This window comes from Leptonychotes weddellii, chromosome 13, assembly GCF_054177405.1.
Source record: "Leptonychotes weddellii isolate Sample4059 chromosome 13, ASM5417740v2, whole genome shotgun sequence".
NCBI lineage: Eukaryota > Metazoa > Chordata > Mammalia > Carnivora > Phocidae > Leptonychotes > Leptonychotes weddellii.
Genome location: NC_138381.1, coordinates 52,053,225 through 52,080,021, shown reverse-complemented (window position 1 = coordinate 52,080,021; position 26,797 = coordinate 52,053,225). Strand labels below are relative to the sequence as shown.

The window sequence follows — 26,797 nt, the reverse complement described above, 5'->3', positions numbered from 1 at the left end:
GAAAAAGTACTCAACATCACTCAGCATCAGGGAAATCCAAATCAAAACCTCAATGAGATATCACCTCACACCAGTCAGAATGGCTAAAATTAACAAGTCAGGAAACGACAGATGTTGGTGGGGATGCGGAGAAAGGGGAACCCTCCTACACTGTTGGTGGGAATGCAAGCTGGTGCAGCCACTCTGGAAAACAGTATGAAGGTTCCTCAAAAAGTTGGAAATAGAGCTACCATACGATCTAACAATTGCACTACTGGGTATGTACCCCAAAGATACAAATGTAGGGATCTGAAGGGGTATGTGCACCCCGATGTTTATAGCAGCAATGTCCACAATAGCCAAACTGTGGAAAAAGCCTAGATGTCCACTGACAGATGAATGGGTAAAGAAGATGTGGTATATATATATACAATGGAATATTATGCAGCCATCAAAAGGAATACAATCTTGCCACTTGCAGTGACGTGGATGGAACTGGAGAGTGTTATGCTGAGCAAAATAAGTGAATCAGAGAAAGACATGTATCATATGTCCTCACTGATAATGAGGAATTCTTAATCTCAGGAAACATACTGAGGGTTGCTGGAGGGTAGGGGGTGGGAGGGATAGGGCGGCTGGGTGATAGACATTGGGGAGGGTATGTGCTATGGTGAGTGCTGTGAATTGTGTAAGACTGTTGAATCACAGATCTGTACCTCTGAAACAAATAATATATTATATGTTAAAAAAATAAAAAAGAAGAAGAAGAAGATAGCAGGAGGGGAAGAATAAAGGGGGGGAACCAGTGGGGGAGATGAACCATGAGAGACGATGGACTCTGAAAAACAAACTGAGGATTCTAGAGGGGAGGGGGGTGGGAGGATGCATTAGTCTGGTGATGTGTATTAAAGAGGGCACGTTCTGCATGGAGCACTGGGTGTTATACGCAAATAATGAATCATGGAACACTACATCAAAAACTAATGAGGTAATGTATGGTGATTAACATAACATAAAAAAAGAATTCTTAAAAAAAAAGAGGGAGAAAAAATCTACATAGAATAGTTAAGAAAGTTGACCATGTGTAAGGCTCTAAATAGTGTCTACAAATGTCGATGAATTTCCTCTGCTCGTAGTGGAATTAAGTCAGGAATCACTAATAAGAAGGCAACAAAAAAAATCTTCCTATGCACTGATAAATAAAACACACACTCACGCACTCACATGCTCTAAATAACTTATGAGTCAATGAAGAAATGATGAAAATTACAAAATTAAACACTCAAAAGTCAATGATAACAGTACTCGCTCTTACTTAGAGAAAAAATGAAGAGCCTTAAATGCTTACATTAGAAAAAAGAAAGCTTGAAAGTTAATGTGTTTAGCACCCCATTTAAGAATAAGAAAAGAAACTTAAGAAAGTAGAAGGAAATTAATAAAGAGTGGGAACAGAAGGAATCTTTAAAAATGCAATATTCAAGATCAACAAAGCCAAAAGTTATTTCTCTGTAAAGGTGAATAATAAAACTAACACACCTCTGGCAAGAATATTCAAGAAACAAGAAAGACAGAAGGTGAAAATAAAGAACATTAATAATGAAAAAAGAAAAAAAGGAACATGAGTGCAGACAAATTAGAAAGATAATAAAATATTAATACATGTATGCCTCTACATAACAAAGTTAGACAAACTGCACAAATTCCTATGAAAATATTAACTATTGAAAACTTAGTAATTAAAAATTTTACCATGAGGAAACTGCCAGATCTAGTCAGTTCCACAGGCTACTTCCAAAGATAATTTGAAATCTTATCAAAAAAAAAAAAAGAAAAAAATACAGAGTGCTATCCCATTCATTTAAAAAAGTACATATACTTTTCATTCTAAAATATAAAAAAGGGAAATAGAAGGATAATTAAGGGACAAGTCTGACTCGTGAACATAGATGCAAAAATCATTAGTGAACAGTATTCAGCAATGTTTAATATGTATCATGACCAAATTAGGTTTATTCCAGGAATGAAGAGTTGGTTCAATATTAGAATATTAATTATATGAATGAACTCACCACACTAACATATTAAAGAAATCAAGTAATTATTTTATATGACAATAAATGCTGAAAGAGCATTCTATCAAATTCATATCTGTCCATGGTAAATAATATCAATAAACCAGGGATGGGAGGGAATATCCTCAACCTAATCCCAACTAATTATTAATCATTAAAAGAATTTTCTCTTAAGATCAGGACCAAGACAATGATGCTTAGCAACCTAAGCTTTATTCAGTGTTGTACTGAATGTTCTAGTCGGCTTTATAAATAAGAAGAAATAGATAAGATGTATAAGGATTAAAAAGAAACAAATAGTCATTAATGAGAGTAGACGTGATTTCTCCACAGAAAACTCTAGAATAATCTACAGACAAATCACTGAAATAAAGATAGCTGAAAAATGTTTCTGGACATAGGAGCAATATACAAAAGGCAACAGTATGTGTGTGTGCACATAAACATGTACACAGCCACATATACACACACACACCCCTCTATATACTTATGCATGTATTCTATATACTTGAAATAAAAAGAAAATGTAACTAATTTTTTAAGATCTTATTTATTTATTTGACAGAGAGTGAAAGAGAGAGAACGAGCGGGGGTAGGGGCAGAGGGAGAGGAAAAGGGAGAAGCAGACTCCCTGCTGAGCAGGGAGCCCGATGCGGGGCTCAATCCCAGGACCCTGAAGTCAAAACCTGAGCAGAAGGCAGACACTTAACCCACTGAGCCACCCAGGTTACCCACTTTATTTTTTTTTAAGACTTATTTAATATTTATTTTTACTTATTTTAGAGAGATAGTGAGAGAAAGAGAGCGCAAGTGGGTGTGGGCAGAGGGAGAGGGGAGAGAGAATATTAAGCAGACTGCAAGCCGAGCGTGGAGCCTGATGTGGGGCTTGATCTCATGACCACCGTGGGATCGCGACCTGAGATCACAACATGAGGCAAAACCAAGAGTTGGATGGTGGACCAACTGCACCACCCACGTGCCCCAAGAAAATGTAACTTTAAAAGATGCTATTGCCATAACAAAAAAAGTACACATAGCTAAAAGATGTACAAGATTTTATGGAGAACTTATTGAAACTATACTAAAAATTATAAAGGAAGAGCCAAATAAATGGAGACATAAACCATATTAACAAATAGGAAAATCTAATATTGCCAAGAGGTCAATTCTCCCAAGATTGATAAATGGATCCCATAAAATTCCAAACAAAATTACACAGTTTTTCATGAAGTTGACTGTATAAAATGTCCACATTTATTTTTTAAAGATTTTATTTATTTATTTGACAGAGAGAGACACAGTGAGAGGGGAAACATAAGCAGGGGGAGTATGGGGCTCAATCCCAGGACGCCAGGATCATAACCTGAGCCAAAGGCAGATGCTTAACGACTGAGCCACCAAGGTGCCCCGTATAAAATGTCCATATTTTCCATGGACAAGGTGATTTGTGGATTAGGGAAGCACAAAGCCTAAGGACTGCCAATGCATTTCTAAAGGAGAACAAGGTAGGCCATCGAAGAATGCATACAAGTCAGTAAGAGACCTTAACACCCTAGTGTTTTTTTTCTGTCAAACTCTTTTCACCTGTCAAACTGGCAAGGGCTAAAAATAAAAACTGACTATTGCTCATTGTAGTGCAGGTGTGTTGAAATAAGCATTCTCATGGAGACTGCTCATGATGAGTGTGAATTGCTACAACCTTTTTGGAAAGCAAGTTGTCAATGTGCATGAAGAACTTTAAGCACCTTATATACTTTGAACCAGTGATTCCATCTCTTGAAATCTATCCATAGAAAATAATGGAGATAAATCCAAAGAATTATTCATAGCACTGTTCAAGATAAAGCTGTAGGAAACATTTGTGATACAATATTAAGTGGAAAAACATGGTATGAAACTATATAATGATTTTAATGCATTAAAATATTGGATGTACTGAAATGTACTGAAAATTGATAGTGGGTTTATGGGTGATTTTTCTTTTCTTTTTTTTATACTTTTTTTAAAATTTCCAAATTTCTTTCAAAAATTATGTGTTGCATTTAGTTATTTAAGATTTATTTTAGAGAAAGAGAGAGAATGCGTGGGGGCAGGGACAGACGGGGAGAGAGAGAGAGAATCCTCAAGCAGACTCCCTGCCGAGGGAGGAGCCGCACGTGGGGCTTGATCCCAGGACCCCGAGATCATGACCTGAGTCCAAATGAAGAGTAGGATGCTCAATCAACTGAGCCACCCAGGTGCCCTCATGTTGCTTTTAAAGGAAAATAACAATAAAATTGGGACTTGGAAACCTTTAAAGACATATTTTGTTACTCTCTATCCTACAACTGTTTTTCATCATTAAAATAGAGAAAAAATAAAAGCCAGCATTCTCTAGGCAGATAAATTATGTTAATTGGATTTACAGTATATTCTCTTCATGTTTCAAGAAATAGGCTTAAAATACACGTAGTAATCAGCCAAGGGAAATACTTTGGCCATAAAATTGGCAAAGAATTCAAATGCATAATTACCTAAAGCACACAAATACAATATATAAAAACATATGCTGTATATTTGTAATTAACAATGAAGACATTATAACTGTTCAGTATCTCTTGTATAATTTCCCAAAAGTAAACAGATAAAAGGTATTCCTAAAGGGCAAAAATAAAAGATAAAGGGAGTTAGAAATTTTTTAAATATGTAAGATACTGAGTAATACAGGCAAATTCTAACATGGATGTAAAACTACTTTTATTTCAAAAGATGCAAAAGAAAAAATTGGAAAATTTAGCACATTTTCTTTCTTTTCAGTGATAGAGCAAGTCAAAAAGATTATGGGCTCTGATTCAATATTATTTTGGTCTGAATAATACATGGAACGATCATGTGAATTGGTACAATATGATATGTGAAATTAAGTAATTCAAAACATTTAATCCATATATTTCCTTATTATTCATGGTCCTTAAAAACTGGGACAGTAGGGGTTAAAGACATATTGGAATTATGATCATAAACACATTTCAGACATGGTAAGGGCTTGATATAAAAATGGACTAACATTCTTACTATATCCTCTCAATTCAGAGTTCTTGGTGTTTTGGAAATGGGGTGGGAGTTAGAAGTCACAGTGGGAAGGGGTTGAGTTGGAGGAACAGAGGGGAGGAAAAGCTAGAAAGGTCATACTGGGATGGAAACCACCTCCTTCAGAAATGCTGACTAAACTCAAAACTGGCAAGGCAGAGCCAGAGAGCTGCCCGTGGATGCTGAGTGATGGCACCTATATAGTGACCGCTGGGCTGTGGCTCTCAGGCAGTCAGGGTTGCCCACTGGAAAACATCCCATCCGTGGGCATTTGTCAACCAAACTGGAAGTCTGGCATCCCTGAGGGACAGCACTACCCTGATGTCAGAGACACACAGTGAGCATTTGGTCTCCACAACTGATTGAGTTTCTTCAGGGAAGGTGAGTGGTTTGCTGGAGGGTCCAGCAGTCTCTTCAGTGACATGACAGGTCAACGGCTTGGGACCCAAGTCTTCTGATTGCCAATCAATTGTCCTTTCTACTGTATAGCACTATTGATGGGAAAAAATGATTGACTTTTCAACTAGTTATTTTTTGTATCATTCAGTCAAAGCTTCAAGGGGTTATCTTGGTTCTGCCTGGAGAGTAGAGAGCCAGTTAACAACACTGTCATCCTTGTGTTGTATCATCTCATTGAAAAGAGATTCAACATCTTCCAGACAGGGTTTTTCAGAAAACGTTAGGCTTTCACACACAACTCAAGTTTACACGTTCATTTTCTCCCTCCTTCCCTCGCTCCCTCCCTGTACTGGGTTGCTTGGCAGTCATGATCCAGGGAAGCAGCTTATAGAATCCACACTCTTCAGAGCTATCCTTGATTTTAGCTTATCACTGGTCCTTGTGGGGTTCCGAGGAGCCAGGCAGGCTGATATCCGCAGAGTCTCCTATATTTCTTGACAATGAAAAACTAGAGCAGGAGAGGGGCAATACCTGAGTGACCTCGCTCTCAGAGCTGGGGCACCGAGTGAGATTAATGGGCAGCATCTGCTGCTGCCGAGATGCAGAAAGGCAGAGTTGGCACTGTCAGTGGGACCGCAGGGCTGGATGCGTCCTCTGCCAGAGGACAGAACGCTTCAAAGCAAACAAAACCACAGAGAGGAAAAATAACACTCCTGCCATGAAATCACAAGTCAAATCAATAAACCACAAGGTTAATTTCCATAGGTTTGTAGCTCTGTGGTGTTGCGTGAGGAAGTGACTGGCACAATGGAAAGAACATGGGCTTTAGAGTCGACGGATATGGGATAAATCCTGCCACTTGATGGAGGGATGGTCTTGGGGAAGTTACTTAAATTTGGCATCATTTCCTTGTCTGTAAATGGGTATGATAATGATGTACTAGCTTTGTGGCTAGAAAGATCCCTGTGCATGTGTGCATGCGTATTTGTGTGTGTGCGTGTCTCTGTACAGTGCTGAACACATGAGGTGTTAAGACAGAGGTAGGTACCATCAATATCATGATCAAAACTCTAAGAGCCAGTTAAGACTTTATGAAAGTCTGCTCCTCCAAACTTTGCTCCTGCTGAAATACGTCCATGATAACACAAATTACTTTGATGAGCTTTCAAACTGTATAATTTCTCTTCTTGGAATGGTCATGTTAAAGTCACACCTAAATAATTCTACATTATTTCTGTTGAAATTAAATAAGAAATTTAAAGCAAACATGGATTATAAATATTTATCCTAAAATTTTTAAACACATGGTTGGCATTCAGTGAGTAGAATGATCATCTGGACCCGCATCCATTAGTACCAGTTTTAAATGATTGGTTATTGGTAAGGTTCAACTTGGTCAGCACAGTTTTTTCTGGTTGGCTGTTGCTAACTCACTCGATCCTGTATGATGATTTATATCATTGTGTGTATTTTGTCATAGTTCTATCCATCTTTAATTTCATCTTCCCTTCTAGGGGTGTGTGTGTTTAAATACGCAGAAATCAATTTAGCAAATATAAAGTAACTTCTATTTAGCAGTGTTTGTCAAGTATCTATTGAATAAGTCAGTTAATATATAGCCTAGCATATTATCAGTTAAGATACTGCCCGCTGTATTATCCATTGATATGTTGCCTATTACGTTACTTGAACACAGAGCTATGAGACAGTGGAGGGCCAGGTTGTTTCTGATTGTGAGAACCAGGAGCGCTCCCAGAGGAGGTAACATCTGAGTTGGGTCTATCAGAATCAGGCCCATGAAGAGGGAGCTGGAAGTTAGTCTAGGCAGAGGTCACAACATGAAGCATTGCCCAGAGTCATGAAGGTGCTTGGGGCAGAGAGATGACTGTAAGGCACGTGGTAGAAAGTGGCCGCAGTTCAAAATCAAGCCTGAATAACAGGCTGAGATTACGTCATGGAGGCCTGAGGAGACCATGCTAAGGAGTTTCTCAGACTTGGAAGGAATCCACACAGAGTTTTGAGCACCACACGTGATAACATCTTTCTTTTACAAAGAAAACTGACTGCAGAGTGGAGAAGGAAGAGAGGACATGAGTGTGGAGAGATAAGTTAGGGTACTTTTCACGATGGCTCAGGCAAGACGCGAGGACCAGGCAGTGGGGTTGGAGAGGAAGGGATGGAATTGAGAATGGTGGGGAGGGTGAGCATTCAGGACTTGTAGGCAGCTGATGTGGCAGTGAGGGCGAGGGAGGGGGCAAGGACGGCTGTGCTGAGGCTCGCTAGGCCAAGTTAGTGGGTGGTGACACCATCCGACTGATCCCAAACACCCATGAGGTCAATGAGAGCTAGGACACAGGCACATTTGCAGTCCCTTCTGGGCTGGGTCCTGTGACTAATGGCATCTGACACTAAAAGCATGTTAACAAGTGGGAAAAGTACTCAACTTCTCCCAGGGTAGAAAATTCTAACCACCAGCTTCCAAATGGAAACCAGACAGTTGACCAGAGGTGCTTGAAACAAGCTGGTAAATGTCTGGGCCATCAACTCTCATCAGAGGGAAGACACACTGTTGTAGGAAACAACAATTTCTGAGCAAATTTTCTGAAGTTTGAGCTTGTACGTGATATCATCAGGGGCATGGGCAAGAGACAACTGAATTAAAAAACCAGCTAACACATAAGAGGTCCTGAAAGCAAGCACGACAACATGGAGCATGCTAATAAAATAGAACAGACAATTTTTGTATTTGCAGTTTAGGAAAAAAACCAACGACTCATCGTAAAACCAACTCTTTCTACTGCATTATTTAAAAGCATGCAGAAACTTTTATCTACCAAGAAAGAACGCATGCGCTTGACTTGCCCCAAATAGCTTGAGCAACTTCAAAATTTCAGATAGAAGTTTTTATCATTTTCTCATGGACCAGCTCAGCATCACCATAATAATTAAAGGAAAAAACATGTCAAACCTCACTTGGCCGCTACAGCTATTGGAGGCACAGCTGTTGTGATTCTTAATGCATTTACAGCGCCTGCCAATGCTCTGTCTAGCTCCACATCCTTAAGCTTTCAATGGTTTTGCTTTGTTTGTTTTGTATCCTGTGGAACAGAAAATAACCTGCACTGATTGTGGCAATTGATTGACTCAGCTGGTGCCTCAGAATATGAAATGGGAACTGAAAAGCACATCTGAAAAGTGTGTGGGCTGGAGGTGAGCAGGAAGGGGGTGCCTCCACCCCAGATTGCACACAGAAGCATGGAACCAGCTGTGTCAGGCAATGGTTCTATCAGCTAAGTAACACAAAGTACCTTTTATTCTGCCTGCCTCTCCCTCTGTTTTCAGGGAGTGCACTGTTCTGAAAACTTTTCGAGAAGTATGTACAATTCTCCCTCTGTCAGCTAACCTCCAGCAGGGGGGAGGCAGGCAGCCCCAGGGAGGGCTGTCTTCCCAGGCTCTGGGGCTGTCCCCTCTAAGGATCCACATCTGTCTTCCCTGTCCTGTCCTGTCCAAAGGCATCTGAAGCTGAATGAGGAATTGTACCTGCAAGGTCCACAGAGTGGAGGCGGGTTTCTTTAACGTTTCGTTGGCTTCCCTGAGGTGGGAGGCAACTAAGCAAAAAACAGATGTTGAAGGGCAACTGAGATGTTTTAATAATAATTCCTTCTTCACTTGCTACAACTTGGTCAAATATGAACAAAAGCGCCAAATGTTAACAATTGTGCTCCATTTAACAAAATCGGCTATTTTGTTAACAGGGGAAAATATCTAATCCATACATTTTTTTTAAAGACTTATAAGGGGCTACCAGGAGATAGACATGTTTTAAAGACAATCCAGGGTTCAGAAAAATGCATAGGTTGTACTTAAGCCTGAAGATTTTGGCATAACATCTTCAATTTCCTAGTTTAAATTGAGCCGAAAAACAGTCTCCATGTTCAATTACAAAATCAATCGCCAGCGCTTATACCCTTGAGAAATATACAGGAGAAAAGTAAGTGGGATGAGAAGAATACTTTTCTAAATATATTTAGATATATATGTATACACTTATTTTTTTTTTCAAGAGCAGGCTGCAAAGCGTTACTTAGGTTTGTAAGTTTTAGCTCCAGTAATTGGAAAATAAATTTTTGTGGCCCAGAGCAATACCATTAGCTAATGAAATAGTGCCATCTGTGTTTTTCCGGATGCCCTAACTGGGAGTAGTTTTAAAGTGCTGTCCTTCCTTTCTCTTAATTTTACAGTGATAGCAAAATGTGTTCTTTCAGAATTAAGCAACTGTGGTCCTACGTAAGATTAATGTCTTTTCTGCTTGGAGATCCAAAGGGACTTCGAATTAGTCATAAAATAGAGAAAGAAAGAAGGCCTTCTGGGGACCCCAGAGGGGGAGAGATTTGCTCTCCAACCCCGCAGGGTCCCCGCTGAGGCTCCCTGGGGCAGTGACAAGTGACAGGGCACAGGACACCCGTGTCTAGAATGGGGCCTGTCAGTTCAGGGAGGAGCAGCAGAGTCATCGGGACTCCAGGGGACAGAGGCCCAAGTCTGCGGCAGGGCAGGGGTGGGGGGGGGGAGGCGGGGAGGATGGCTCAGTCCTACCTTGTATTCCTCCTGCGTAGCTATCTTTTTTTTCTCCCATTTTTGGTAAACCCACAGATGTTCCCAAAGGGGTTAGCACAGACTGCTCTTTGCTTGTTGGGAGAAAGAACCAGCTCCTCTTCTGTAGCAATGTAAACAAACTTGCCCTTTCTGTTCCGTCTTTCTCCCGAGATCCCTGATCCACTCTCTGATGACAACCTGCCATTTTCTGTTCAATTCAGCATGTTTACTTTTTTATTGTGATTCATGTCTGAGTTTCTTTTGAATCAAATTACTGCATTTCCCTGGTGAGATATGCCATATGACGATCTTGTTAGAACAAAATCAAATATAAAATTTGCACTCAGTGCTGCTCAGCCTCGTCCCCACCACATGTCTTCCCTTTGGTTTGGACACACTTCTGGCGACTACTTGAACGGTAATGAATCCTTCCAGCGCTTAGGACAATTTTCAGACATTTCTGTCTTGGAAAAGATAAAGACAGACGGGTTGAAACAGTGTCAACATAGAGAAAGTCACTATTGGGGCTGGTTTTCCCCAATACACATGGATTGAAGAAAACCAGAAAGACCAAGCGATTCATTTTGGCGAGTCACAGCAGTAACTGGAGACTTTCTTGACATTTTATCCTCAGAGATGTAACATCATTCATTGTTTCAGTGAATCCTGAAGCTAAGCATTCCATAGATTTTTTTTTTTTGAATGGGAATGGAGCAATCTAGTTCGTATTACACTTTTCAGTGAATAGTTTCCCCCTCCCCTGTACTTTTCTGGGTGCTGATTATCTTTCAAGCAATTTCTGTGTGCCTCATACAAATAATGTTTAACAACTAGGTTGTGCTAAATAGTGCAGGAATGAATCTCCATCCAAATATAGGAGAGACTCATGTTATCTGAGTCTTTCTTCAGTTCCCATGGCTTCCAGAGTGGTGTTCAAGCTTCTTGGTGGGATGCTTTGTGATCAGAGCCTGACTACCCGTGACCCCCAGCCCTTCCTAGGATTGGGCACACAGCACTACTGCCATTTTGGAGTACACCCCATTCTCTAGCTTTTGTGTCTGCCTGGAATCTGCCATCTTCCATTTCCTGGCCAACTCCCACTCACTTTTTTGAAGAAAGAGTCATCCTCGCTCAGTCTGGTACCCCAGACTAGCCAACGTGCCCCCAGGGGCCTTGAAAGGACTGCTGTGAATCTCACTTGTGGGGTTTAAGCTTACAGACCTGCTGTAGTCCCTGTATGGCTGCTTCCTCCAGTGGCGTGAGCTTCCGGAGGGTGAGCGCGGGGCAGGAAGTTCTCCATGTCCCCAGCACTCAGCAGTGCCAGATTCACAGCACCTGCGTAGTATACGCTGGCGAATTAACGAGCACAGCAACTTGTTAAATTAACTGCCTCTCCTCCAACTTTTGTTGCCAAAGACACCCTAGAAACTTTTTTAGAAAAATAAACAGTATTTGGTGGTCTATAGTCACACCATTCCCTAGGACTTTCCTAATTTAGATATGAAAATATTCTTTTAGCAATAAAAGGTGACAGCATCTATTTTGAAATACTTATTTCCTCAAACCCTTTGTCCACAGAATCAAACCTACCTACTCATTTAAGTTACCTTTTAATGGGAACTTTGGATGATACATGATACATGGTAAGGAAACCACTGAGTGTTTTAGATGAAACAAAAATGTACTGAGCCATAGTGTGACTGGCTTATTCTATCCTCAGAGTGCCGAACACAAGAAATGACAGAGATGAACTGAAACCACAAAATGACACAATCTCCCTGTAAAGAACACGGTGTGAACTTTTCTCTTGGATCTTATTATAAGTTAGTATTTTTCTCTTTTACTGGTTAACACTTCAACTAAATGCCAGATTCAAGTCTAGCACTTATGATGCTAAATGAGGTAATCCCCACAACAAGTTTCTGAGGTTGACACTATAGGTATTCCATTTTATGGATGAAGAAACCGAGGCCCAGACAGGGTAGACAGCTTGCCCAAGGTCACACAGCTAAAGAGATGCAGAGATGAGCTGGAATACAGGCAGTCTGGCCCCAGAGCCTGTGTCCCAAACCACAGTGAGATTCACACAGCACCAGGCAGCCAGGGCACTCCTGACTTACGGTGTGGATTAAATGAAAGGCTGCACACTCAGCTGCACGGTTCACAGAGGTGTGTGTGGAGCACTAGGATTATCCCCTACAGAACCTTCCATTTCATAATTCTCCTCATAACACCTCCCTGTTTGTTCCTGCTTTCCTCTCTAGCATATGTGCTTTTTAATTTTTTTCCCTTTCTTCTTCTTTCCCTCTTTAAAAAAACCCAACAAACTGATAATGGTCTTGGTGTTTAAAAGTATTTATCCCCCCACCCAGTTTATTGAGATGTAACTGACATGTAACATTGTGTCAGTTTCAGGTATGCAATGTGATGATTTGATACATGTATATATTACAGTCCTCTCTGATCCATGAATAGCTAGAATGAGAAAAAGAGTTTCTTGAAATGTAATTAATTAATACAATATTTTATTTCAGTATAACAACCCTTAATAAATCATTAATTATAAACTGCTTCAAATGAGTATAAACTGTTCTAGTTTGCACTTACAAGTCATATTTCTTCAGGAGATATGAATGGGAAATGATTTTTTTTTGTATGTTTTCAAATATGCCTCATCTATAGTGTGTTATAGGAAGTCTTGAGGTATTTTTATATAGTCCATGAAAAATGGGACTCAGGTGATTTTATGAATTGTATTTGAGCCTATAACTAATCTCTTTGACATTATTAACATCTTTAATAAACATCTGAGCAATATCTGCATTCAGAATATTGGATAGAACTAAGACATCATCTCTATTCATTAGGCTTATATTTTCTCACTAACCTAATTTTGTCTTTCATAAGATTAATGCTTTTGGAAGTCTTACTCTTAATCCTATTAATTCGTAAGCTAGCCTTTAAAAGTGCATGAGGAAACATGCAAAGGCAGTCAGTTTCACCAAATTACAAGCTAAATTGTTAAAGGTAGATCTAAGAACTTTGGGGTTGCTAAAATGCAGAACTTTATCTGAAAATATTGCCTGGACTGAAATCCAACCCTCGAGGCCCAGTTTCCCTGGCATAGCAGGCTTCTGAGCTCAGGTCACTGGCAACGCAAGGAGGATGCTCATGTCAGCAGAGCAGAGTGGGTGTCTGTCCGTTTGTCCACGTTAGCCTAAAGACCCACTCTTAAAAGCAACCATGGCTCAGCTCTGACTGCTATAATGAAATCTCTGGCGATTCAGCTCAGAAGTGGGACTAAACCCAAGACAACACAGCATCTGGGGCATGAAATGAAGTATCATCAGTGTCCCCGAGGGGGGAAAGAAGCAGAGTTTGAAACTCATAGGGTACAGAGGTGGTAGGAACTGATTTCTAAAATACTCTTAATTCCAGACAAAATGTTTCCCAACTGTGAGCTGGTTAGGGAGATGTAGTATCGCAGACACATTCTAAAATGGCCAAAGCTCCGTATCTATGTAATCTTGTTTGTACTGTATGCAAGCTGCTACTTTTTTCTCCACCAATGCGTGTGAACTCATTTTATTTAATAAGGTAAAAAGAGAGGTCCACCCCCACTATCTTCCTCCCCCTCACCGGCCTCAGCCGCACGCACACACACACAAGTGATGGGATGCTTCTTTGAACCCTACTTCTTCAAATCAACTAATTCTCTCCAGTTCTTGAACGACTTTCCAACAGAATCAGCTAGGGGCTGAGGTGGTAAAGTGAGCCCTACATTTTAGAGAAGGTGAGAGAACATCACTGTGCCTGGAAATGTCCCCAGAAGCTGCCCGCACTAGATCTCAGCACAGCCATGCACTCTGGGCCGGCAGGACAGCGGCTGTCATGGCCGTGACACTAGCCAGCCTCCTTTCCTGGGGCCTAATCTCCACCACATGACATCACTGGTTGGTCTGTAATTGTTTTAAGAGGACAGTTTCTTCCTGGATAACTACCGCCACATTATTAGGATTTAACATCAGACTTAATAATAGAAAAAGCCAAGAAGCGTAATCATGAATGGGGAAATAGCCTGCTTGGCCTCTGTTTCGTTGCATATTTACGAGGACGAAGGGAAACGGTGAAGTGGTCCTCCTTTTCCCATTTTACATACGTTACCTTTCCGGTAAGGAGTCTCACCACCAGATGTAAATAGGTCCCTTTCTGGCAGCCCCCTGGGGTCCTGCCGGCTGGCTACAGGAGTTGGGAGCCCAGTCCCAGGCATGGCGCCCAGGAAGGTGCTCGTGCTCACCTCGTATTCCTCCTTGAAGCCGTAGCCCTCGGCACACTTCATCTGCGTGATGTGCTGGAGCAGGTCGGCCACCCTGATGGCGGGGTGAAGCTGCCCGGTCTGGTAGGGCACGTCGGCCGGCTCTCGCTTCTTGTAAGTGTGCGACTGCACCAAGCTGCTGGTGTCGCTGGCCATCGTGTGGCTTTCGTCTAGGAAAAGAAGGCCATGGTGGGCATGAGGGAGGACCAATGGGCTACGTGGGGGGTTACTGAGAACACTCAGAAGCTGCCGCTGACATCCCCTCCACCTACGGCTCCAACAATCCCCACAGTGGCTCAGCGAAAAAGAAAGGTTAGATGTTTAGAAATTTAAATGGGGTTGGCAATACTGATAGGAATGAGGCAGAAATCTTTGTTTTTACAAAGCAGTCCAAACGATATATTGCTTTTACAAAGCTAGTTGGTAGGAACCCTTTAGCCTTTGGGCGCTCAAGTTTATAGAAGTTTCGGTCTGAAACTTCACCAAGACCTGGCACAAAACCAGCCTTGTCTTCTTCCGAAGAGTCATTAACTAGCTTATATGATGAAGTAAATAAACTCCGTACAAATGTTCTGTGAGCAAAATAAAAGTGCACAAAATGGGTTGGCTTATAAAGCTAGCAACAGAAATGTGGACTTGACACATGAAATCCAAAGACAGTGGAAACAGAAAACGGATGAAGAGTCACTTGCATGCTCCAGTGTCAGAAAGCTTGACAGAAGGTTGTGGACCAGCACATGACACATGGAATGTTCTACAAGAGCTAACATGCAGGCCGACACACAGCAGAACCAGCTGGCTTTGTCAGAATCTACAGATAAGACACATACTCCCATTCCCTCCACACCTTTCCAAGGGCGAATGGGGGAACTTACCATTTATTGGCACTTTTAAGAAGGTACATATCAGGAGAAAAAGAGGAGGAGAAAAAGGAAACAGGGCATAAGCAATAGTACTGTGTGAATAATTACAGGTAGTTTTTATTCTGTGCTTTACTTTTATAGTTAAGTTTTCTATCTGTAGGTGATCAGAGGTCAAAGCCTCAATCCTCCTATCACCTTAGGATGGGGGTGTTTTATTTAAGCACTCAAAAACAAAAAGGAGGTTAAAATAGTATCATAATTGCTTTTCATCCCCCATGAACTAAGTAATGACTAAATAAGGCTTATTTGTATTCGACACATTTTCTCATTTAAATTTCTTGAACACATCAACCAAATTGTACTATAAAACTAATGTCAAAATTTGGTCAAATAAGCCTAAAGAGGCTGTATTTTAATGGAAGACTCCTAGTACATTAGATTAATGAACTGCAGAAATTGTGGCTATTAAAAAATGTCTGATGCAGGAAGGTGTTATTAGATTAAGAGTTCCACATGCTACAGGTTAGCTCATTATAATGCTGAATCCCTTTAGCTGTTTTGTGATTGAGGATATGTCTCATAAAATGTAATGCTAACTTCACTTAAAATGAGAATGTTAAATCAAAATTAATTTCAGGTATAATGAATTAAAACATATATACAAAAGGATATGTTCATTTTTTAAAAAAAATGACCAGATTGTTTATCAATAGGGAATTCAGCTAAGGGTATTTTTTTTTTTTTAACTGGGAGATTCAGCTCCAGAGGAAATTTCGTTCAAGGGCACTTGGTTGGCTGGGCCTGGTTTTCAAACCTTAGTTCTATCTACATCGCAAAACACCTGGGGATGCATGGTATGGAAGGTGGTACACAAGTGTGTAGCTATGTTGCTGTTGCTGAAATGGCACCTGGATCACTACAAGGTGGCTAAAGACACAAAGACAAAATAAAAAGGAGTGGTACGTTGATTTCATGATTTTGGTTTTCATTTGGATTTGCTTTGAAATTAGCAATTCAGATGTTCCCATTCTATTAGAACAGTCACAAATAAACCGGGACATTTTCACATCAGATTTGCTTGCTGGCAACCGCCAAGCTCATAAAGTGGGATACAGGATCCCTGCTGAAGGACAGACTCTATGGAGCTTTTAGCTACTCCAGCAGGAAGTTCTGTTCTTTATATTAAAATAAATGGAACATTAATTAGTTTCCCCCCTGTGCCTCTTTCATTCTCTCCGTTTTGTACCTTTTGGGATGAATGTAATTAAACGCCCTCCATTGTGGACTGACCTTCTAAACTTCCCCTAAATGAATCATCTGGGCCTTTCTTGTGGAGACACCGCAGCCTGGTAGGGCTCTGGTCCTAGGGCTAGGCATTCTTGGAAGGTTTAATTCCCAGAGCGGCCAGCACTGTTACCACCGTACTGATCATGCCCCGCTGCATTATGATCTCCACCTCATTACTAGTGTGCAGGACCTGTCTGAAAGCATTTAAACACTACCGAGGCCATCTAAGAAAGGAGAGCTATTATCGAGTACATAGATATCAAAGAGGGAATAGAAGGCTTCTCGTGCCATCTGTGATATGAAACTGGGTCACCCACACTATTAGAAATTCTTGATGCCACCAAAATTAGTGGTTAATCAGTTTGCTCTGACTTAAAAAGAATAATTACTGATAAAATATATCATTTGACATTGATTTCCTATATTGGTTTAAGAATTACCAACAATTTTTTCAGTTAAAAATTACGCCTAGGAGGAAATCAGAAATAAAGCTTCTCACCAACAGTTCTGATGGTTTTTGGAGAACTGCGAATTAATTCTACCTATATTCTTTCATAGACTATCTTCAATTCTCAACAAACCAGCTGAAAAATCTAGAATTGAAATGAGTGCTATGTTTTTGAGGGGTGTGAGGTGTTCTATCTACTTATTAAGCAGTATCAACATCTATCAAAATTTGTCTATCAATATCTATTTATCTACATCTATCTCCCTCCCTCTCTCTCTCTCTCTCATTTTTTTGGCAATAAAAATGACAAAAAGGCATACTAAAGCTCTATACATTAGGCTGGGCACCTTAGCACATAAGCATAAAAGGAGGAGATAATACAGGATTTAAGGGTGCTGAGCTCCAAGTCACAGCAAAACGTTCTTGTCTGTATAAATTGTTAATAGTGCTGTTCCCCAAAAGTGCCAGAGTAGATGTATGTATGTCCAGCTTATCATCTTCCCATGGTGTCAAGGGATCACTTCATTAATCCTTACTATGCAATATAGAGATTCACATCTGCACCAAACACCGTGGGAGGAACGGTTCCCAAGAACCACCATTTGCTGTGTTGGTACATATATAAGCCAGACATGATAACAGTTATTTGTCAATCTGACTGACTTATTTTTCACAGATGTGCATCATTTTTGCTACTTGAATTGTCTGTTCAAGTGATTCCCTTTCAGTAAAGAAGCCTAACCAAGTTTAAAAGATGTCCTTAGTGTTTGTACTAACAAAGCAGTGACTGTAAAAAATGATATTTGTTTAATGAGCTTATCTTAATCCTGCTGTGCAATCTGAACATTTTCTTCCCTCTGACAGTGCATGTCTTAGCCCTCCCCACTCCAGCTCCCCCAAGGTCAGAACATCTACTAAAGGAGCTGCAGACTGAATGCCACAGCACACAAAGAAATCACAAATCTTTGCCTATCAAGAGATTCTGCAAATGTCATCTGCATGTAGATTACTTTGTTCGGGTGCCTAAAATTAGCCTGTGCCCCTTACTTATGAAAAGAATAAAAAACCAGCCTTTTCCCCATATAGCTGGCATGAAAAGGGGGAGAGGGCTTTAGTGAGCTGTATTCATTTTTGTGAACCCCCAAAATCTGGGTTTATGTCCATTCTTACACTTCTGTCTGAGTTCACTTGTAACTCAGGCAACAAACTTGCTCAAGCCCAGAAAATACCGTAAGAAAAACAAATCGCCCTATCTACAAAAATCACAACAACTTAGAGAAAAGAGAAGCACAGGGGGAAAAATTATGTTGCAAAGATATCAACCCTTGTAAAGAGAATTAGGAAGCAGAAGTCAAACAGCTGAGGATGGAACTTTTGCTACAATGAATTGGTATATACCTTGAAGTCGATTGTGTTGTGCTCCTTCTCGGTAAGGTTAGTAGTAGAAAGAGAACACAGCCGTGATACACTTGGGTTATTGATGCATCTCAAATGCAACAGCAGCTCATGCTTATTTGGTTATCAGAGCCAGGTAATGCCATTTCTCCAGAACCTTCTTACACTGGACAAATGGGATTTTTTTCGGCTCCCCATGGGGAACATTTTATATTTTCAATGCATTCTGCCCCACTGGGCTAACATTTTATTTCATTTCTAGTGACATCTGACATATAATAAACCATGACACATAATAAACCATGTGATTATAAAGTGCCATCTTGTCACTTTGCTGCTGAGAACATCACCTCCTTTGAAATTCTACTGTGTGACAGACATTTTGGAATGCTGGGGGTGCCCTGAATGGCTCTGAGAAGGGGGACCCAGACTCTGCTGTGATCATTTTTCTGCATAACATTTGGCATAATTAGAAAAATGTTATTTTTGAAATTGAAGTTTTTAGAGCTTAGTGATAAGTGAAAATAATAAGAAGTGATTTTTACTTTTACGACTGTCACATTACCGAATTCAGCTCTTGGAAGTACACAGCGGAGTGATGACATACTGTGTTTTCCCTTGGGATCAAATCTGACTTTAAATTCTGAACACAGAAAGGGAAAATACTAGAGCTGGGCTCGCTCATTTGAATCTTTTAGTAGCATTTCCAACATACCCCAGGCAAACCCTTCTTATCAATGGAGACTGGAGAGTCTTTTTATTATCTATGCCCTTCTTCCAGGCCACCCACAACCCCCTTGTCCTGCTTACAATCCCTGTGTCATACAGAACTCCAGCCTCCTAGAGAGTGGCCACTGACTTTCTAAATTACTTCTGCAGTAAACTGTGATAAAGGGAAATGTTCTCACCTAAAATTGCAGTTGGCACAAATGGGTCTGTCATACATCATAAGCAGGTCAATGCAGAGAAAGTAAAAAGAGAAAGAACAGTAAATGATTGATGAAAGGCCCCCCACTTTTCCCGCAGAAAGCCATAGAAAGCATCGGGTTACAACACATCAAACATATCAAGCATCATGGACAGCAAAGTGAGAGCACGGATTGATTCTGATTGCTAAGGGGTTATGAATGGATGGAACAAAGGAAAAATCTGTTACCTGGGTAGTAAGAATTGGGCACCGATGTGCTCAGTGTATTCGTTTTCATTGTAAAGGACGAGGGTGAAGACACAGCTGTAAATGAGAGAAGGACTAGTCAGCAATGGCAGAGAGGCAGTACCTGAAAATACAGCCCTCCGAGGTCACTCAGAAGGACACCGTGCTGGTAGAGACTTGACTGAAGAAACGCCAGACATCTACTGAAGTCTATGTGGTAAATACTGTCATTCCCCGCTGTCTCCAGGGAATCATTTGTACTTTAGGGGACAAACACCCTTTTATCACTTAAAAGATTTTCTTACTCTACAAATGAAGAAAAATCCTCATAACCTCTGCCGCCATTTTGAATGGAGAAATTCATTAGACTTCTATTTATTTTGACTTCTAGCCTTTGCTTGTAGAATTCTAGTATCATGCCAGCGTTTTTTGTTTTTTTTTTTTAAATAACTAAGGGTATGAGGAGGTGTCTACACATGGATTTTGGAGAATTTTCTGAAAGTCAAGGTTTTCACAGTTTGCTAACTCCTCTCTTTCCTCCTATTTTGGATATTCTGAGAGTTTTCTATAAGGTTATGACCTGGTTTACGAAAAATAAAGGTGATGTTTTGTGTGCACTATATTTAAGGTGAAAGCTGCATGCCTACATATTGTTCTATTAGTCTTTTCAGTCTTTTTAAAAATGCACATTTTTCAGTCCTCTGAAAGACTCAGGATTTAACTATTAGACCTTTTCTCCCTCTCTGTTATTGGGAGGGAAAGTCGATCCCATCCAATTAATCTGATTTCTTTGAAAGTGGGTACTTCCTTTTTTAAAAGTAGTTTGTGAACTGTCTTCAACATCTTAATTGATTAGTGCTTTAAAATCATTTTAATTTCATTCAAGTAATAAGAATAAATAATTTGAATGTGTTCAAGTGTTCAAGTTGGTTAAATGTAAGTCTAAATCTTAACTTTCTGATGTAGTTATATGATTTATTTGATGTTAAAGTTCCAGATCAGGACACTAATACCCAATTACATCATTTTATTATGGGAAGAAGTACCAAATCCCTGTGGATATTGTACGTTATCTTTATTCTGACATGTTAATATATTTTAGCTCTCCTGGAGAAGTTCCTCTATGACAGTGTTTTTTTTTACCACTGTTTATTTTTTTAAAATGTAGAATTAATAAATGACACACCAAGAACCAGAACCCAGGCTGGTTGTCATTTATAAGATATTTTTCTAAAATAAAGAGGTATCATATTTATAATGCATGTTTATGGTAAACTGCCAGGAAAAAAGAGGGTAATTGATGAAAATAAGAACAAAAAACCTGAGTACTTATAAAATGTGCTAGGGTCAGCAAGAATAATGTCTATTACCTGCAGACATTTTTATGTCATTGGCAAAAGTGTGCAAAGCAGATACAAAATAGCTGTTTATTTTCACCCTTTAAAATATATTTTAAATACTTTTGTCTTTAGTATAAAAATGAAACCCATTCCTACTATACATATTTATTTTTCCCCTTTGTATAACATATTAAAAGAAGATGGTACAACTCCCATTTGATTTAGTAGGCAGATTATTCCCCATTCTCATAAATATGCTTGTGTTTATTTTTAAATTCTCCAATTTCATTTTTCTGTCTCATTTCTAAAAGCTACTCACCTCCCAGCCCTAAAAGACCTCAGACATACCCAGACTTGTAATAGGTTTGGGACTGGAAGCCTAGGGGTCTAATGAAGCCCTCTCCTGCACGTTTCCTTCCCCAGTAGTTCATAAAGTTACCGTCACGGTCACTCCAATGGTTGGGGAATGGACAGCACCTAGTCATTGCTCACAGAGTGGGAGGAAAATGGAAGGCCTAGCTGTGTTTCCTCTATCAGCTTTATTGACGGGAGGCATAAAATAATGGCTTGTGGCAGATGAGCCAAGGAAGCTGATACTGATTTCTACAGCAACCTCTTTGCCTGAGCATTTATGGATTTCCACAGATACATTCACTTTTTAAGAAATAACTGCCAAATTAAATTTCCTGACCAGAGGCAAATATCTCCTGTTGTTCAAACTTCAAAAGCCTAGAAACTAGTCATCTGGGCAGGCAATTCCTAGTAAATTTATGCGTGAGGAATTTCACCACAAAATAGGACATTTAGAACATTAACGGGTTATCCTAGAAAGTGAGAGCACCTATCCGTGTGGCCCCTTTCATAATGACGTTGAAGAACTAACCACTACTACCAAGATTCTAACCCTGTTGGTGATAGGCAGGACTATTCCCACCCCAGCCCACAACAGTGTATCGTAAATTGCTTTATTTTGGCCATTAAATGAATTATATATGTGTATGTATATATAAAATATTTGATACAAAAAAAGAGAAAATTCTATGAAAAAAGGATATAGTTTGTGGGATACTGGAGTATACAGATTATGTCGTTTACACTGAAAATGATACTAAAGGGCAAAAAGCAATGACCAAGGATGAAGAGAGCCACCCTCCCCACTGGGGTGACAGCTGACAGAGATGTCTGCTAAACTCCTGCTCCAGGATCACCAGGGACACCACAACAGCTCCTTTTGTTCTTCACATACTCAACCGAATTGTTAGCTTTCTAAAATAATGCCTTGTACCTGGATCACAGGTGGCAGTCTGGGAGGGCATGAGCTGAAGCTTGGTTTACCCACCTGGTGTGAGATGTGAGACTTGCAAAGTGGAAATATAGCTTAACTTATTAATTGCCATTAATAGCCCTATAATAAAGGCAGAACCTGTCAGCTAAACAAATAAACAATTAACTTGTTACTGCCATTTAGTGAGCTGTTTAGAACAGGCTTCCCTGTGTAATTCCACAACTAGCTAGCTTACAAACAGGATCTCGACTGCAAAAAGGGTGATGAGAAGCAGGTGTCTTCCTCTTCAAGAAGAGAAAAGCCTTCATGTCAACACTAAGGCTTCAGAGAAACTTACTTGTGGCTTCCTGCACTCCCTGGTCTGGCCCTATCATCTCTGCTATATCTTCCTCTCCTATGCAACCCATGGCACAAAGAGTTTTCAGAATTGCTGAAAGGGATGGAGAAACTAATAGGGCATAAGAATTCTTCAGGGAGTTTTGTTTTTTATGCCCTAGTCCTATCCAGCATCCTGGAAAACCAGAGAAATGTACCAGAAGGTAAGACGTGTGCACTTACATCTCCCGTTCAGATTGTGTGTGTCCATGAATGAGAACGCCTCGTCACAGTTGGTGCCTTGCTCCGCATAGCTCTTGTCCATTGAGTTCACCATCACGGTCATCTCCTGCCTCGTGCTGCTCATTGTCTCCTTCCGCTTCTTGGCTAGTTTCCTTAGGACAAAGAGTTCATTATATAGACATGCATGAGAATGGAAAATGGGGCTTTGGCATGTGTACTTCGTAACGATCAGGAATAACTTCTATTGAATTACTCGTATTCATCCCTAACATCTATTTATGGTGCCTTCTTGATGTCAGGTTCTCTGCCAGCTGCAGAGACAAAGAGATGAAAAATACCCACGGTCCATCCTCAAAAACCCAGTGATATTAGGAACACACAGCCTACAATATTACTTTCTGTTTCTCCTACTACATGTTAAATTAAAATGACCACTGGCCATAGTACAATGTGTTCATAATCTATTTACTGATAAGCTTCTAGAGCTACTAACTTTTTACTAAATTATTTTCTACATTCAGTGGCAGAGAGTAGATGCCCTGGTAAATACCTGCCAAACAAAACTGAAAGAATCCAAGGATGAATCTACGAGGCATATTATTGAACTAAAATACAAAAGTAGGCAAGAAGGGAAGAAAGCAATATCATTGGAGGATGTGCAGAAAGGTTGCTGGCCATGACATTCAGCCTGACTAGGGTAAGAGGGGCTCACACCTCAGGTGCACAGGAGGGCATATCCCGACTTCTCAGGGAGCTGTGATGGGACTTAATTCCACATGACCCCAGATTAGGTCCTCACCTAGGCTGGTCAGCAGAGCAGAAGGTAAAGAAATTTCAAGTTGCTGGCTTCCCTTGGAGAGTTTAGCAGAGGGGTAAGCCCCTATGTCCCCTCCCTCCGTGGAAGAGAATGCAAAAAGGCCAAGGAAGGTAGAGAGATTTCCAATTCTTTTAGAGATACTCTGGCCTCTGAGTCCTGCTCCCTGACCACTCAAAACTCATAATCTCAAGTTACAAATACCTGGACAAAGCCATAAAAATGTAAAAGACCTGACATACAAATAAACAGATAAAGCAAAAATTTTCAGCTTTTACTACTGGAGGTTGTTTTATGTACCTGGGACAGCCAAGAATAAAATGAGAGATGCTTAAGGAAAAGGTATAAAGTGAGAAGGTTTAAGACTATTGCACCATAATACCAAAGATATTATGTCCTAAAATATTCTAATTCTGCCTAAGTACCCGGCAGCATTTACAAAAGAAGATGGCAGCTCTTTCTAGTAAATCATCTTGACTGATTGACCTAGGACACAGCAGAATTTAAAATGAGCCACATAATCAAAATCACGCCCATATTAGGTGATTGCTAATGCAATGTAAGACATTGACAACATTAGACCATATGGATAATCTTTATTGTCATTTCCAAATGCCACATAATCCAAATGCTTTCTTGCCTGTAGTTATAATAATCTTTTAATTTCATACATTGAAGGCAGAAGGGTTTCATTAATAAGTTGCCCTTTTTACTACTCAAAGTTGTTAAAAAAAAGATACATTTTAAATAGAAAGATGAAAATCATCTATAACTTCTAGGACAGTGTTAAAGTTGTACAGATTTTTAAAAAGCAACCAAGAGTGGCTTCTTTGGGAGCTGGCATTCTTCTCCTGCCAGCGTGCAGACCATGATGATCTTCTCAAAAGCCCCCCCTTTTCCCCCCAGCAAGCCATGCTGGTCTGAGCCTGGATGCTCTCAACAGGTGTTCTGGACAGAGGCAGCCACCAGGCTTGGGCTCCATAGCTGTGGTTACAATAACACATTTTCTCTCCACTTCTGAATCTGCCAGCTCGTTGGAAAAGCATTCTTCAGCCAGGTCTCTCCAGGAACACTTAAGTGGAGGACTGAGATAATTAGCTCCATAATTCGGGCAAAAAGTCCCCTTTCTGCTGGAATTTCTTTGACTTGCTTTGGACTGATTTATGCAGATGTCTGCCTCCATATTCTCTTTTGTTCTGCCCAAGAAGAAGGGCTTCGTCAAGTTCACCAGACTTCCCTCTTTCCCTCTTTGTCTTTTCTTGCTTGTGTTCTAATCTAATCCTTACAGGTTAGAGATGACAGCGAATGTGCTCCTGGTGGTGGTGGGGGGGGGTGGGGGGTGGGTGGAGGGGGATGGGGGATGTGTGCACCCATAAAAGCTAAGCTTGTACTGGAAAAGCTCTATCTCCTTTCTAATCCTCCATCTGTGTGAACTAATGTCAGTGATGTCAAGCTACACACTTCGTTGTTGATCATTTTTAAGCACAAAAGAAGCCCATTAAGGACCCATGAGAGCCTGCTCAAATTAGAGGTCCTGTCAGAGACCCACAGCTTTAAGCTTATATTAAGCACATACTCTGTTCATGAATATTCTTCAAAACTTGGCTCACAATGTCCTCAAGCTCCAGCAGATGGATCTCCCATGGAGGTCCCAGACACTATAAATTTCAGGAAAAAATAGAAATCCAGATTTTATGTGGACTCCTTTAATTTTTAAGTGTTGTCAAATAATTCAAATTCAAAAAATTAAAACACGATGTGGCCCCAAAACAGCATGTTTGTGGTACTTCTGCTCTCCATTAATGTAACAGCACTTAGATACTTAATTGTATTGGAATGGAAGGGAGTGGAAATTAACATACAGTGCCCAACAGATAGTGACAGTACTCTACAAGTGTTATCTCATATAATCCTAGTAATCTTGTAAAAGCCCTTCTTCCTAATTTACAGATGAGGGAAACGGGCCTTAGAGAAGTAAGGTGACTTGTCCAAATGGTAGAGCTGAGATGGCACTCCAGATCTCTTGACCCCAAAGACATTCTAGAACAGTGTGTTATTTCTAGTTAAGTTTCATAACATTACGTTTCCTTACAAGTTACCTTACAATTACCACCAAGTTGTATGAATACTCTATCTTCCCATAACTAAATATTATGCTTTGAAAAAGCAAGAGTAACTTACTAGCACCTAGCCAATTACACAAAGAGACGGTATTCAATATGCTTGTTAATTGAATTAATCGTTATCATACCACAGTGTTATTAAGGAGAGTTTTTCTACAACCTACTTATCAAAAGTAGCTGGCTTGGTTATGGAGGTTTTGAGTCATTGCTTGGGGTTTTCATTTGTTCTCATACACAGCTAAATGCTGTAGTCCATAATTACAGAGGGCTGAAGAATGCTGGATTTAGAACTGAGGCTTGGGAATGACTGTGGATAAATGGAAGTTTTCACTTTCTCTTTTTTCTATTTCTCTTTTAAGCTTTGTGTTTCAGATCTGTATTTTTTTAAATGAAAAGTTAAAACTTTGTGAACATAATGAAATAAAGTGTTTTGTGCAGGGAAACCCCTAAAGTGAAGGGAATTCTCTTTGCAATCTTATCTAAAGATGTAAGGAAATTTATTTTCCATTTTGATTTTTAACAAATTGTTTGCCTAAAATATTTCAATCTCCAATCTCCAAATTAAGACTGCATGAATCTCAAAGACCCTTAATAATAATAGTAATGATGATAATATCTAAAAATGGATCATAAAAAATTGAAGAGAAGACTTCTGGTTTACAGTCTAACATGTAAAGAGCTTGGAAGTTATCACTCTATTCTGACAAGTAAAAAGCTGAACAAACTGAAACTTGGCAACTCTCCTTAGCTTTGTCAGATAATTGAGGTCACTGAGGTCACAGGACTGCTCCCCAAACCATAGAGACAAACAGGTGAATACAAAGAATCATGACCCACCAGAGCAGAAGCCCATGAGCAGAAAGCTCTGGGAGAACCAGCACAAGACTAGGAAAACCTAAGCTGTAATTGATCAGTTACTGGAGGCTCAGGAGGACAAGTCTGGGACTTCAAAACTCTAGGGGGCATCCAGTCTTAAAGGATCCCCCACACTTTTTTGAGTTTTATCCCCAAGAGCCCTATCAGGTCTACAAAGTAAAGACTGGAGAAAAAACAAAACAAAACCCTTCAGCTTCCAACAGAAGGAGGTGGAAAGCAGCCATTTTG

General features: G+C 40.1%; 1 protein-coding gene across 1 annotated transcript in view; it reads right to left on the bottom strand.

The window, feature by feature from the left end:
* PTPRM (protein tyrosine phosphatase receptor type M) overlaps nucleotides 1-26,797 on the bottom strand; it is a 712,816-nt gene that overhangs the window by 112,022 nt on the left and 573,997 nt on the right. Inside the window, exons 17-19 of the mRNA XM_081802550.1 lie at nucleotides 22,757-22,908; nucleotides 19,577-19,651; nucleotides 14,410-14,597 (exon numbers count right to left, since the gene is read on the bottom strand). Of these exons, the coding sequence (XP_081658676.1) occupies nucleotides 14,410-14,597; nucleotides 19,577-19,651; nucleotides 22,757-22,908 (415 nt within the window). The remainder of the gene's footprint in view (nucleotides 1-14,409; nucleotides 14,598-19,576; nucleotides 19,652-22,756; nucleotides 22,909-26,797) is intronic.